Genomic DNA, 15,383 nt, shown 5'->3' on the forward strand with positions numbered 1-15,383 from the left:
TCAGGCAAAGCTAAGCTAAATATTAGCATGACATACTCACACACACTTACAATAACTGCTGCACGAAACAAAAGTCCGGTTAAAGTTTCAAGAACTGTATGTTATCAGAACATTTGGTTGTGTATGTCTCTCACGACGTACCCTGCCAGAACCATGCTGGCAGCAAATTTACTGTTAATTATGAATATAAATGTCACATTAAAGCTTATTTGTTTCAGATATTTTATGTAATTCTGCCATATCGCATCGCTAAAGTCAACCTTTTAGTTGTTGGTGAACTGCTTCTCTCCAGCTACCTTCTAGTGATATAGTTTGAGGGTGTATTCCGACTGGAAAAGTCTGTTGGTCCGGACTGAGTTCTTAATCTGGCACTTGGTCTGTATTCAGACTGCCATCAACCAAACATTTCTGATATAATCTCTTTAAAGCAATGAGAGAAAGAATAATGGAAGTCCTACACTTAGTAATCCTTGTCGGAATAGTTCACACATTCAAACTTTATATTGTATTGACCGAATTTGAAAGTCTGTATCAACGCCATGTACAGCACTGTTTACTGCTACTTATTGTTATTACTGTTTACTGTTTACTGCTACTTCTTATTTTAATGAGCCTGTATTCCTCTTACTTCATTTTCTGGTTCCTATTCTGTTTACATCCTGTCTGGCTACAGTGGTTGTTTAGACCACCTCAAAAGATGGGTCAGAGAGCAGTTCCTGGTCCTGGACCGGGGTCAACTTGGGTCCATTCAAAAGCCTGTGACTAATTTTTGACAAAAATTTCTTCTGGATCATTGGGGTAAACAAACTCTAATTCACCATAAGAGAACCAAATGTGTCCAGTCTGAACACACTCTCAGATTCAGATTTTTGAGCCTAAAACTGAATTAATAGCTCCAAATTCTTATCGAGAAATGCCCCCCCCCCCCACTTCTCTACCACAAAATGCAGGGGTGTCAAACATACGGTCCGTGGGCCACATGTGGTCCACCAGATGGTTCAATTCGGCCCAATCATGAAGAGAAAAACATATGACGATGTTGGGAAAACAAACAAGTCTCTCGCTCATTCCTGTGGCAAGTTATGGTTCTTTAAAGAGAAGACAGCAATGTGCAATTCCACCACTGGGGGAGCACAGGAATCGCAAGACCGGCATAATAAGAGATCAAGAAATAAACATAATAAACAATGTAATAATAAGTGATTAGGCTACTAGGTTGGTTGAGGCATTTTTGTCCAATTGGAAAACAAAGCTACAGATAACAAGTTGACCAAAGGCTATTTTGCTATTACGTTTTTGGTCCAGCCCGCTTGAGATCAGACGGATTTGAATGTGGCTCCTGAACCAAAATGAGTTTGACACCCCTGACCTAATGTTAAAGACCCACAAGGCTGAAGGCTTCAACTAAGTGGGTAAAGTTATTGGTTTTATCGGTAAACTTTATTTACTTCAAAGTCAAGCTTAATTGCTACAGTATACATTTTTGTCATAAGTACATTTAATTACTCTATCTCTAACTGCAGTGACTTGTTGCTGCATCAAATAATTCATAAAAAGATAAAAAATAAAATATTAAAAACTGTATTTTTAAACTTTCCTCCTAGCGTGTACGGGAGAGGACAGAAACAGTGGTCCAAAAGTTAAAAATAAAAAACCAATGTATGCTTTTTAGTTTGACATTTTCATTTATGGCAGGTGAGACTTTTTCCATGGCATGTAATGTGTGTTGTGATGAGCACCATGTGCTGACAGTGTGAGGAGGCTTTTTGGCACTCAGCCTCATGAAATGAATGTTCAATGAACACAGAAAGCCACTGTGGTTCATGGAAACATACAGTTGTATGGGCTTACTGGCATTCTTCACCACTTCTAAATTGTCACTTAGACACTGTCAGAGCTGAACAGCTAATGTTTAAAATACCAGTGAGTACCAAGTCTGGGTCAAGTTATAGATCTTCTGAAGTTCTGTCTCAAATAAAGGCTTCAGTCATAGACTTGGGTCCAAGTCACAAGTCTCTCCACCTCTGTCGTAATATGAAAGTCAATAAAATCTTTGCAGGTTTTTAGGCTTTTAGCCTTTTGAGAGTCTTCCAACATAAAATTTAAACTTTAGGTTTTTTGTTTTTTTGGCATGTGATTCTTGCTGCAAAAAGTTTTGCAACTTTAAGATTGGTAATATTTCAGACATAAGGTAGGGCTAACCAAAACTTACATAGCTCCAGTAACTCATCCTACCTGGAAGCCTGTTTTAAAGATGACTCTTTGCTCCTTTTCTGTCACACATGTGGTGGTAAAGGTTACAGATTTGTCTTTGCCACTGAGAGTCACAGCAACCTGGATTTCCTTATCCTTTGATACCACCCTCCAAAGATCATAGGTCAGCCTACTAGAGCTCCCAGTCAGACGCAGAGTTGCGATGAAGACATATGATGGAGGCAGGCCTTCTGGAAAAATCTCTCTATTGGAAGTACAAAATACAACAATGCATTAATTATGATGATGCTTTAGTAGTACTACATGAAACACACTCTTCTGAACATCATGGTACCTTGTTGTCTCTGCAATATCTGTGCCAACGGTAAGAGTGTAAGCAGTCTCAGAAACCAGAGAGCCTGAAACCTTCTTGGCTTTCTTCTGAATGTTTAATCCCACCATCAACTCGAAGCCTTTCTCATCGCGAGATGCCACTGGGATTCTTGTTGGGCATACAGACTCTGCAGAGAAAGGGGTACCAGTTAGCATACCTCTTAAGTGTTTCCTGTCTGTTCTTCTAGATCAGGGGTGTCCAAAGTCAGTCCTCGAGGGCCGGTGTCCTACATGTTTTCCAACCAACCTGCCATTGAAGCTCCTTATTGGCTAAACACACCTGATCCAGGTAATCAGCAGCAGATAAGGCAGAGTTTCAGGAAAATCAGCAGGAGGCCGGCTGTTGAGGACTGACTTTGGACACGCCTGTTCTAGTCTATCAGACTATAATAGACTAGAACAGGGGTGTCCAAAGTCATCCTCAATGATCTCACTGATGGAAAGAGGTTTTTGCCCAAAATCTCCCAATTCTTGGACCCATTGATCCTTTTATTGATATGTCCAGTAATTATGTACCCTTTACACAAAATGAACCCAAAGCATGTTTCCACGCCCCAGTGGGTGTGTTGTTCTTAGGATGTAACATATCATTCTTTCTCCTCTGAACATGTTTTTTGGTGTTTAGTTTCATCTGACCACATGACATTTTCCGAAGACTCCTCTGGATTATCCAGATCAGGGGGGTCAGAATCCAGGCCTCGAGGGCCGGAGTCCAACATGTTTTCCAACTAACCTGCCATTGGCCAATGGTATTCACCAGTAAACCGATGAGACATGATTTCAGGAGGCCGGGCCTTGAGGCCTGGAGTATGACACCTCTGATCCATATGGTCTCTCACAAACTAAAGATGGACCTAGACATGTGCTGGTTTAAGCAGGGGATTTGTGGGTCACTCCAGGATTTGAATTCATGACAATGTTGTTTGTTATCATAGTAACCTTTGTTACTGCCCAGCCAGTAAGGCCAAGTGGGCCCCATATGGTTTAAAAGTGGGCAGATAATGTGGGCCTCAAATGGATTTGTCTGCAGTTTTGTTTCTGTGGTGGCCCCTTTTAAACCATATGATGCCCTCTTGACCTTGCTGGCTGGGTGTGATCCCAGCTCTTGTCCGGTCATTGACCAGTTCTTCAATGTTGCTCAAAAAAAAAAATAATAATAATAACTAGCATATTTGCAGGGACTTTTTTTGTCTTCTTCTGTTTATGTCAGGGATGTCAAACTTGGACCCTTAGGGTACGGTGTCCAAGATGTTTTCCAACCAACCCAACATAGAAGCTCCTCTTTGGCTAAACACAGTTAAACAGAGCAGATAAGGTAGTGTTTCATGAAAATCAGCAGGAATCTGGCCCTTGAGGCCTGGAGTTCAACACCTTTAGTTTATGTCTTGCCATGTGGTTCTCCTCATCAGCTGGTTTTGGGAGTTGCTCTTTATATTCAGCCTACATTCACTGTCAGATTGTCTCAGTATCCGGTCAATTCAAGTCACATCTGTTACACTCTGATCCTAGTTACCTGACAGTTTTCAAGTTTATGCTCAAGCACTAATCAATCTCTGTCCTTTATCATTGCCTCCTTATCATGTCAACAGTCTTTAGCTCTGTATTCAACCCCTTGCTGACTGGATTCAGCTCTGGTTTTCATCCCAACAATTAATTGACTACTGTTCCTAGTTTACCTGAGTCCTCAATAAGTTTTGTTATTCTACTGAGCTTGTCTTTTGTTGAGGTCCAGGACCAGATCCTAGCAGTTTATTCTTTAATTGTTTCCCCAGGTAAGGTAAGGACCACCAGTGTTGTTCCAAGTACTCGAGGATACTCTTACCTGTTTTCTATTGGATGGCCATAAAATACATGACCATTCATGTTACAAAATGCAATACAAGGGCTAATTCCTGCAACAAAACTTGATTATTGACCTTCACATAGTTTTTGTTCCATGGAGTCTCCAATACGGTCAATGGTGGTATAATCCTCAGCATATAGGACGTATGTGGATGATGGTTTGTTGGCAATGGACACCAACTCTGATGTTGTGATCTCACTGCCAACTCCTACAGCAAACACTGTGATGCCCTGAGCTCGTGCTTCCATGCTGGCATCTACCTGTGAGAGAAAGACCATCTCTAGTGAAAATACACATCCAACAGCTTTCACTATAAACAAGCTAAGCATGTTTTAGGTGTTACATTGATCAAAACTGTGTGTTTTCTAGAAGTTAAAGACTTTAAAGGTGAAGAAGACTATGTACAGTATCAGGTGCATGTTTACCACGTCATCCTGAGATTTGCCGTCAGTCACCACCACCGCGATTCGGTTCTTTACTCTGCTCCCTCTCTCGGTGGAGGAAAACACGTGGTCCACTACAAACTTTATGGCTCTGCCAGTCTGCAATATTAGAACACAAAACATAAAAGAGGGAGTGAAAACGTTTGAAGGATTGTATGAGAACTGGTCTGGTCACAAGCCTCCAGTGAAGTATGGCTGTATCTCACAAATTCAGTTCTCTAAACAAATAAAACAGAAAAATTCGGTATTATAGCACTTCATGGTAAATAGGATGCAGATGTGGAGTTCAAAGGAGTGGATATATGCAGCTCTGTTTGTCTTTGTTTGTTGACCTTGCGCGTGCTTGCGGTGCTGCTGCAGATGCACCTGTGGTGAGTGTCTAAGTGTAGCTTTCTGCATACAAACAGCCCCAACCCTATTTGCTTCTCATAATTTCTAGTTAGTTAAAGATTTGCTTCCACTTATGTTTTCAGCTCAGATATGTTTATTTTTTACCAAGTCAAAGTCTGTATTCAAACATCTACTTCTAAAGAAATGCATCAGTTTGGAACTTTTCTTACTTTTTGTGCTTGTTTTATGTTTGTCTTTTGTCAAGTGATTTTATAATGGTCGAATCCATTTAAAACATGCCAGACTTGTTCAATTTGTATTGAATTTATATATATTTATAGTTTTCTCTAATATCTCAATGGTCTTAGTTTGCATTTGAACTGAACACTGGTGAAAAATAAACACAGTCCCTTTAAGTAAGACATTGGTGAACTCACGAATGTCATGGACAACAAGAACACCGTAACAGACATCACAGGACAAGGTTTGCCAAGAAAAGCAAACAACATACAGTGGAGTGCAGAAGGATAAAGCTACTCTTTATTTGTTGTATTGTGCTTCAAATGATCCGTACCTTTCTTGTAATCTTTCTTATAATCAACAGTTCTCTGGGCATTTTGGGAGCCTTTGAAGGTCTTCTTTGACCTTCAAACCTTTAATTGTGTTGAAACAGAAATCTAGTGGATCTTTTGTATCTGTTTCCTTGTAAAACTCGAACCATTCCGAGGTCATTAAGGAGCTTATCTGAGACGACTTTTAACGTTTCGGAAAATGTTCCTACAGAAAGAAAAGCTCAAACATGAATCACAAGAGAGCTTGACAGAAAACTGTGAGACTTGAAGACCACTTGATTACAGGAAAGTCGACGACTTGTAGAAATACTTTGCACAGTGCTATATAGGTATGCACAAAAGGCTACCGTCAACAACAATCAGAACACTTCACGTTCTTGTTTCTAGGTAAAGGTTTGAAGCAAAAATATACAATTAATAATATTTTATGGGCTTTTATGAACATGAGGCTGACATGATTTTGAAGGCAATCCTTGCTAATCTTACCTGTGTGTTTCCTCCTAGATAGTCAATGCTCTGTATGGCCTGGATCAGCTCCGCCCCCTGCTGGTGCTTCCCCAGAGGAATCTCCAGTCGAGGTGTGTCGCTGTACTGGACAACACCAACCTGCAGAAGACGGGTTTTAATCCAGCAAAATAAGCATTCCAAGATGTTCTTTTGCTTTGATTCATGAACAGATTCATGAACAATTCATGAACGTCTTTGTGAATCCATGCATGAGTCTCGGTTTGGTTTGGATCATCTTACCTGTGTATAGTGTGGACTGATATCAAACTGGCTGGTGATGTTGATGAGCCATTCCTTGGCTGTGTCAAAGTCGGTGTAGCCGACGCTCCAAGACCCATCCACAATGTATACCAGGTCGTTCACGGCCGTGCTGCATCCTACCCGCACGTGGATGAGCCTCAGTAATGGTCATTTCAAATGTTAGATCTCAGTATCGGCTTTCCTACCTGCTCGGACATCGTCCTCGTCTGAAGCCCCCGCTGTGTTGAGCAGCAGAACACCCCACACCGACCACAGCAGCATGGTTCTCTTGGGGAGCGCTCCTCCTGTTTTAATCAAGATTAAAAACAATTCATCAAATTATTAAATAATGTTTGTTTCTAAGTATGTTGGGACTTACTTTCATGACAACAATACATAGATTACTACCAGCTAAAGAGCAATTTATGTGACTGCCCCACTAGAGGCTTGATATACTTTAATGTGTTTCAAATCTTATATTTAATCACATCATACCTCTTTGAAGCCCAGGTCACCATTCATAAGTTCAACTTTCCACAAATGTCAAAGGTCCTTTTTTTGGTTTAACATTTATGTTTTTTTAAAAATCAAGAAAGGCCTTTCTAATTCCAAGCACAAGCTTTCTGCTGTTTGTCATCCCAATTATAGGATCAGTAGCATGCAAATTACATTAAATGTAAACCATTCAAAAATCCCAAATCTCTCCAATAAAGGTGCATTCACACCAAACGCTATTCGTGCAACAAATTCGTGTGCCCCGCTCCCCTTTCATCGCACTGCGAATTCGGTGCACACCACCTGTCAAAAAATGTGTTCCTGACGCTGCAGCCGCATGTGGGAGGAGCAACCAGCTGTGGATATCTCACTTAGAATAAACGGAGACACATGATGTTGAGGAATAAAGTTTATTTATTGTGAAGAGAACACCTGTAATCATGTCTCCATGTTTGGGTTTAGGATTATTTTTAATAGATTATTAAAATAAATATTATCATAAGATTTTCCCACTAGAGGGGGCTGTGTCTGTGTAACAGCTGCTTTCACTGTGTTTCTATGTCTCTGTGGTTGAGCTTTAAGACTCTCTGTCTCATATTTATCCGAGGGGGGAAATAATATCAGGGGACCTTTTTCCTTTTTTAACGTCTCGATGAGGCCAGAGCCGGCTAGGGTTGGGCACCAATTGGGTTTTATTTGGTTCCGGTGCCAAAGCAGTTCTTAGGTTTGATTTTGGTTCCTAAGCAATGCCAATTTTGGTACTTCAGTAGTAAAAAAATAAAAAATAAAAAAACAATGCCTACATTTTCCCAAATCAACACATTCTCATTCCCAAGTCATCACATATTGACGCATGGTTCAGACCTCCGCATCAAAAGTTGGTGTTTGGGGTGTCTATTAAATCAGAGCTCCACATCCTCAGAGCCGTGAACCGGTGGCCTCAGAGCACACATGTACCATTGACTTATCATTGAAACTGGCTGCCTCTGCCGGTGTGAATGCACCTTAATAAATCAAAGCAGCTTCAGAGCAACCAGAAACATCAAAATTCACTGTAGAGCTACAGTCACATATAAAACTGACACTGCCAATTACATAAGCGACTATACTAATTACAATTAAAAACTAAGTTACAAACTCAAATTAATTAGAGATGTGGAGTTCATTATCATGAACAAATGGATTCACAGTCAGATGGGAACTGATCAACAATCACCGTTGGATTTGAACTTTTTCTTAAAACCTCAGCAGCCCTCACACAGCGTGTAAAAATTTGACTGTCGCTGTCTGATTACAAGTGCCAGCCTGCAGCCACCAGGCGACCATCTGCCAAATATGCTGAAAAACTGGCATTTAGATCGCCGCACAGTGGAATTTTGGTATATGTGACCAAAAGCTGCAGAAATGTTCTGGAAAGTGAGACCACCAGCTGTGTTTGAGAAAGACATGAAGTACAAGTTGGGGTCAGAACAGCTTCTGAAAGTCAAAAAATGTTGGTCAAACAACTCTAGTACCAGAATCCTCATTGTCATCACTCATCATTACAGAACTCCCAAAAACAATATTTTCCACACTCAAATTTACCACACTTTTGATTTTGAGGGAGCTGCGACAATCCATCAGCTCCTGAGCACCGAAGAGTCCTGTAAGCTGATTATTCAACCAATAAAGATCCTTCCAATGAATCCGTTTTTGTGAATGTATTGGATTTTGATCTATCTCACTCTGATACTCACAGACGGACAATTTTGTTGCATTTGAACTTGTTGTGAAGAGAATAAAGGTTCAGTTTAAGTTCCAAATTAACAGAGTTTTTGTAATATAATCATTATGTTGCGTCTGATATCCAGTCTCATGTGAAGCCACTGGTTAGAATAACGTGACTGAATCTCCCTTCTCTTCATTCAAAGGCTTTGAGAGGCTTAATGTCATATCACTCAACATTCAAAGACCTAGCATTAAACTAGGTTTTTAGTTGCACTTACTTTGATACATCCTTTTGTAGAATAAACAGCCAAAAAGTAAAGCTAGGTGACCTTTATTCTGGACTGAAAAGAGGAAAAACATGTCAGACAGTGCAGTTTGAATAAAGGAACCTAAATATAGAAATGAGCCAAAAAGAGCTGATCAGAAATAAACTCTAATTTAAAGTATTATCTGGTCTGCAACCAACATCACTGATGTCTGTTTTTCAATATTCTGTCAGGGAATCTTTTAAAATAATTTAAAAATATATTGAACTTATGATATTTCTTGATGCTTGACTAGAGCAAGTGTGACTTCAGACCCACTTTTCCTACATGTTCTTTCATATATTTGCAATAACAGTAAAGATCCATGTCAGAAACAATGGAAATTGTTCAATAAACACTTGAACAGAGGCGTTCCAAATGGGGAAATAAAGGAGAAAAACTCAATTGACAAATTAATTTGAAAAATATTTTTAAAAAATCATCACAGAATAAGAACCATTGAAAAAAATCATTTTTTTAATTGATGCACAAAAAAGACGATAAATATTTTTTTTAAAAATTGAGTTTCAATGTTTAAATGTAAAACATGATCTTATTGGAATGTTCTTTTTCTTCACATTTGTGCTTTTCCTGTCTTGTTTCAGAGTATGTGATTTCTCATCACTTGCAGGTGCTCTTTTTCTAAATGCTCTGTTCTGATTGGCTGCAGGAAGGTTTACAGGAAGTGTTCCTGTCTATATAAGGAAGTGTTAAGAAAGGCATCAGGATCCCTATTCTTATGGGAAATGAATTTGCCCAGCTACAGCAGTTATGTTGGCTGTTTTCTTTGGTTTGCCTGATTTATCTTTACACCTGCTTCATCCACACATAAAAATGGTGTCAGAAGTGGGATGTAGCAAACATGTTTGATAAGTTAGGTCTATGAGAAGAGGGAGACGTGGAAAAGGCTGAGGAACAGGACCATCATCCTTTGCACAAATGGAGGATGAGAACATTCCAACAAGATAACTTTTAAAATGTAAACAGTGAAACCCAAACAATATAGAAGAACACGCAAAATGTAAATGAGATTATCAAGACAATATCAGGTTTTTAGGAGAATCGTTTTGCATTAGTGATGTGCCGTTACATAAAAGCTCCAGTTTGCCTAATATGACATTAGTTACCCCCCAAAAAATAAAATTCACAACATTAATAGGAAATAAAAATGAAGGAATATTAACCAATAAAAAATGGACATCACTCTTATTATTACTTCAGTTTAAAAATGTAGTCCAGATCTTAAAAAAAGAGCAAACCATATCGCTAACCAGGTCAGCTAATATAGCACCAGCTTGAAAGGAGCCAAACGTGGTCTCCAATAGACTGGATCCACATGGTGAGCTCAGTGGGCTGACCATACCGTGACTGAGCACAGTTTGCTTTGACAGCCTTTGCCTCTCATTGGATTCATGGCTATTGTTTCAGTAATTTGGAAGCTTACTTTAATCAGTCGACGTCTCTCCGAACTGACCAAATGAGATGCTTGGTCAGGAGCTTCAGTATTAAACTTTAACACACAGTTTTGCTGAATTGTCTAATGAGGGTTAGACTTAAGTGAAGCCAGATTCCAATTTGCGGTGCCTCAAACCAAGTTTTAACTTGTTGCAGAAGGAAGGGTTCCTCCCTCATGAGGTTTGCATGTTTTTTCAGTGTTTTTTACCAGTTCTAATGGCTCTGCTGCCTAACACAAATTTTGAAGTGCACTCTGGGCGGAGTCTTGGGGTCTGTGGTCTGTGGAGGTCTCTGAGGTGGTTGGTTCTGTCACTTGAAAAAGACCCTCAATGCAGTTCCAGGTTGATATTTATAGCAACACTTAAAAAAAGTAAAATGAAGCAAATAATTCTATTACTTTGACATCTATAAATGGATTTAAACAGCTGATTTCCTAAAGCTTTTTGTTGTGCAAACATAAGCATGGTGACTTGTTCTCCAAAGAACCTGTTCCTGTCTTGCCTCATAAATAGAATACTCTGCAATTACACTACAAATTCAATGTTTGTTTTAATATTTTGCCTTTTTCTCGTGTTATATTCGGTGTTAGATCTTGCACCGAATCAAATCAAAAACTTGATTTTAAAAAGCACTTTTTCTCCACACATAGTCATTCTCAAAATAGATTTTCAACCAAACCTTATCGTCTGCAGTCGCCATGGTGAATTCTTGCGTTTTTATCCTATTTGCATTTTTGAAGCTTGTTAAATTTCTTAACACTAAGCTATGAAATCTTCAAACATAAAGTATAATGGATGGACCAGATTTGAGTATTAGAAAATAAAAGCCAATAAATCTAAATTTTATGAGGATTTTCAGGGAGAAGGACAAGGAAAATTGATTAAAACTAACATAAAAAAGTATCAAAACTTCTGCAGAAACTCTAAACTTTTGCTTTGGACTACTTTCAGTAATTAAGCAAAGCCTGGCTCAATAAAAGTAAAAAAGTAAACGACCTAAGACTCTTGTGTCGTTCTGTTTCTGTCATTCGTCTTAAAAATGGTGCCTTTATTACTGTTTAAACACATTTTTGGCTTTATTTTCTTCTGGAGTGAGATTCATTTCTTTTAGCTGAAATGAAATTGACATCAATAAGGTTGCTCAATGGAAAATCTGCCAAATTACTGAGTATTGCTTATGCAAGAGAAGAGCAGCTGTTAGTGGTCAGAATGAACGCAAACAGGTGTCAGGACGGGAATTATGCAAATATACAGTAAAACTGTATGAGATGAATCTATCGACCCTCATAAATCTTCAGACCACCCTTTATCTGACACACATTAGTGTTAATTACAGGAAGCCGTGCAGACGGGTGGATACCTAAACATAGTTCCTCTCCAAACCCCACGACTAATGAAGGAGCAGAGGTTGGAACCTGCCAGCTCCCTCTGCTGGATCACGATGCATTTTATCTGGATCGCTGAGTCTGATCTGTTCTAAAACCATTCCCAGTGGTTTTTTATTTAGCATTTTTCTGTTTTTAGCCAAAATAGCTTTCTAGTTGTAACCCCGGCCCCTCTTCCCGACATCTGTGTACACTAACACTACCGGTCAACAAAAATGGCAAGCAATACTGGAGCTATCTAGTCGTACAAGTTTGATCCAGATTGTAGCTCGGACAAGGAAAACAAAGATGTTTGGGAATCCATCTGTCTGTAAAGAATCAGGAGGCTTGAGGCTTGTTTTTTTTTTTTTTATTTAAATAAAAATGTTCCCAGTAGTGCTTTAGTTTTGATTATAACGTTTCTCACCAAAATCCCACAACCTAAATGTCCTAAAAATATTTTTTTCATTTTAATCTGACGCCTCTTTTTCCAAGATCTCTTCTGACGGGGCGTGGCTTTTGGAGCTGAGATGAGCAGCCCCTGATCCACCTGTCTGATTATGATAGGTCTGTGTATCGCTAGCATAAATCTTCACTGCTGCCACATAAAAATGTCAGTAATGTCCAGCCGTATGGTTCTGATCCGGATGTCAGCTGGACGAGGAAGTGAAGATCTTCATGGACAGAACTTCCTCCAAAATCCTGATTCTTTCTCCTTCCAGTTCACCAAAGACTCTTTTAGCTAATTCTCCAATGTTTATTGACTGTGATCAATACATTCAATCATTGGTTTCTCAGAGTTCTTGATAAAATAATCAAAGCTAACATCAAAATGCTCTTTCATTGATTTACAATCCTTTCCAACTGCGGTCAAATGAGCCGCCGTTCACATTTCCGTGGTCACATCAAGAAGCTCCGTGGAGTCTGGTGGAGATTTTCCAGCGTTCTCAGTCCTGCTACCGTAAGTATTGGATGAAACTCACACCAAAAATCCAGTGATGCTGATTTGACCACAGAAATGTGAACGGCGGCTCATTTGACTGCAGTCAATGTGAAGATACCATCTTCTCTTCTCCAGAACCTGAACTAGACACTAGGAACAGATGAGGGTTTAGTGCATGTGCAGCAGAGCTGTTGATGGAAAGAAGATCATTCATTCAAAAAGTGTGTTTGACTGAGATTTAAAAGGAGAAATACTCGGAAATGCAAAAACAAAATGATTTATTACATTTGTTATTCTACACATACATTTTAAAACTCAAAAACATAATTTTCATCACAGAGAGAGAACATTTTTCTATTACATTTCTGACAGCATTTGGTCCATGTCTGACCAAGCCTTGAACACGTTGAGAACAGCCTTCCACAGAGCTGCTGTCTCTATTGATTTCTACAACACTTTCATGACATCCACTAAAGTATGACTCATGCACTTTACTATCAAGGAAACACATCTGTTCTCAGGGTGATGAATTGTTGAGTTAAATAAGCATTTCTCATTTGTCTCCTGTTTTTTTCAGAGCAGGGATCATCGTTGAGGCGCACGTGTCTACAAACTTCTCTCATTTTAAGTCCTTCTCAGAACAAATAACCCAATTTAAAATACACCTTTCTCCATCACTTCCAATTCATCCTGCCACAGCATGTGGAGTAACTTGAGGGTTTTTCAGGGAACAGACTCAACTAGTGCCAAAGCAATTGAAGAAATACCCAAAAAAGCCTTTCTGTAAACCATAATCGCAGAGCTGCGCTCATGCTGTATACTTAGTATGTTTCCTCGTTGTTCCAACAGCTGCAGCCAACACATCCATACCAGGATCACATCCAGCTACAAAATGACACTAAAAACTGCCAGCAGTGACACACAACAATTATTTGTATTTTGTTGAAATATTTACTTACACTCTGTCTGCACAAACTTTTCAGCACACAGAACAGCTTTCCAGCAAAGAAGGGAGCACTTACCTTTCTCTGTCAGCGGCTGGCAGCCAGAGACGAGGGCTGCAGGAGATGAGGAGGCCTGGTTCGGCTGCAGAGATCCTCCTCCTGACTCGCAGGAGGAGGGGAGGAGTGTGGAGGCATCCTCCAAAAGTCACCACAAGCGTCATCACAAAACGGGACACCACGCACAAACGCCACTACACAGTTGAAGATAGAAAAAGATTAGAAAATAAGAATCTCTCACAACCATGAAGACCTCAGATAGTGTCTGAGGAAAGGGGAACCTTGAGCGTGGAGAACATTCTCTCTGCATCTGTTTAGAGGCCGCATGAATTGTAGGTTGTGGAAAATTAGCAGGAGCAGATGAAAAGGCATGTGTGGAACTTTTTGACTCATTTCTAAAATCATGGATTGTCCAAATACAGATGTTTATTTAGGACACGTGTGTTTGCTGAAGCTGTCTGCTGGCCCTTCTCCACAGAAACGAAGCCTGCAGAATTTTTTTCTTAAATTAAAAATGATCTTAATTCATTACAATTAAACCAATACATCAGCAGTCCTGGACATCTGGTCCTCAAAGGTAAGGAAAAAAATGCTAAAAAAATCTTGTTCTTGCAATTTTTCCTTCTTGCTGCACATTTGAGCATAAGTTTGAGGCCAACCACAAACTCAAAAACTCACCAAAATGTATATACTTCTAATAACCAGTGAAAACTAATTTTGGATAATGTGACAAAAAAATATAATACAGTAAAAATTAAATTTAATATAATTTAATTATGACAGATGACATCACAGTGACAGAAATCATCAAAAAAAAAAGAATAGGACCAAATCTCTTATGGGGATCAACAAAAATTCAACTAAATACAACTAAAAATTCAACTAACAAAACCAAAACCAAAACACACATGTCGGTGATATACAATGGAAGTTTTGAAATTATTATGGGATGGCCGCAGGACTTACAGCTCGGCGGCCATTTTGTAGTAAAGTGTGAAATTTGCCAATTTTTCACCTTTTCCCACAATAAAGGGAAAAGAAAAGAAAAAAATAAATACAAAATTTCACACACACATCACCAGGTCAAGTCTACAACCACAGCTTCATTGAACTTTGACCTCTGAAAAAGGCGGCCATCTTGAATTTTCTGAAGCAATCCCCTTTCACACCTTCTACAAATTTACTCCTAGGAAATTCACCTCCTATCTCCTCGTGCATCAATGGAAAATATTTGGAATATTTGGAATTAGAAGATTCTGAATGGCATTAGAATGACAAGCTAGCAAAAGTTGTGTTTCCTTGTTACTCGCACATTTTTTACCAGAATATTGTGAAAATTTCATAAATGAATCCTTGATTCAAGCCGAATGAAATGATATGACATACAATATGAACACATTAGTAATGTGGGTGTGGTTAACAATAATCTCTGTTGCCAAGGAAATCAAAGAATTTACTTTTGACGAATTTTCTAAAAATTACATACCGGTAGACTGGTTCATCACCCCCAGGAGACCAAAAAATAAAATGGTTGCTATGGAGATAAGACTAACAGAAAGCTACCATATATATATATATATAAAAAACAGTGGC

At 39.1% G+C, this 15,383-nt stretch overlaps 1 protein-coding gene across 1 annotated transcript in view; it reads right to left on the bottom strand.

Moving 5' to 3' along the window:
• The window catches only part of si:dkey-225n22.4 (collagen alpha-1(XXI) chain), a 69,556-nt gene extending 55,394 nt beyond the window's left edge, over positions 1 to 14,162 (bottom strand). The window contains exons 1-8 of the mRNA XM_036217352.1: positions 13,812 to 14,162; positions 6,728 to 6,826; positions 6,522 to 6,658; positions 6,261 to 6,380; positions 4,855 to 4,971; positions 4,503 to 4,689; positions 2,549 to 2,714; positions 2,236 to 2,458 (exon numbers count right to left, since the gene is read on the bottom strand). Coding sequence (XP_036073245.1) covers positions 2,236 to 2,458; positions 2,549 to 2,714; positions 4,503 to 4,689; positions 4,855 to 4,971; positions 6,261 to 6,380; positions 6,522 to 6,658; positions 6,728 to 6,803 — 1,026 coding nt within the window. The 5' untranslated portion in view covers positions 6,804 to 6,826; positions 13,812 to 14,162. The remainder of the gene's footprint in view (positions 1 to 2,235; positions 2,459 to 2,548; positions 2,715 to 4,502; positions 4,690 to 4,854; positions 4,972 to 6,260; positions 6,381 to 6,521; positions 6,659 to 6,727; positions 6,827 to 13,811) is intronic.
• Positions 14,163 to 15,383: the final 1,221 nt, after the last annotated feature.

The sequence above is a fragment of the Oryzias melastigma genome, linkage group LG20 (assembly GCF_002922805.2).
Source record: "Oryzias melastigma strain HK-1 linkage group LG20, ASM292280v2, whole genome shotgun sequence".
In the NCBI taxonomy this organism is placed as follows: domain Eukaryota; kingdom Metazoa; phylum Chordata; class Actinopteri; order Beloniformes; family Adrianichthyidae; genus Oryzias; species Oryzias melastigma.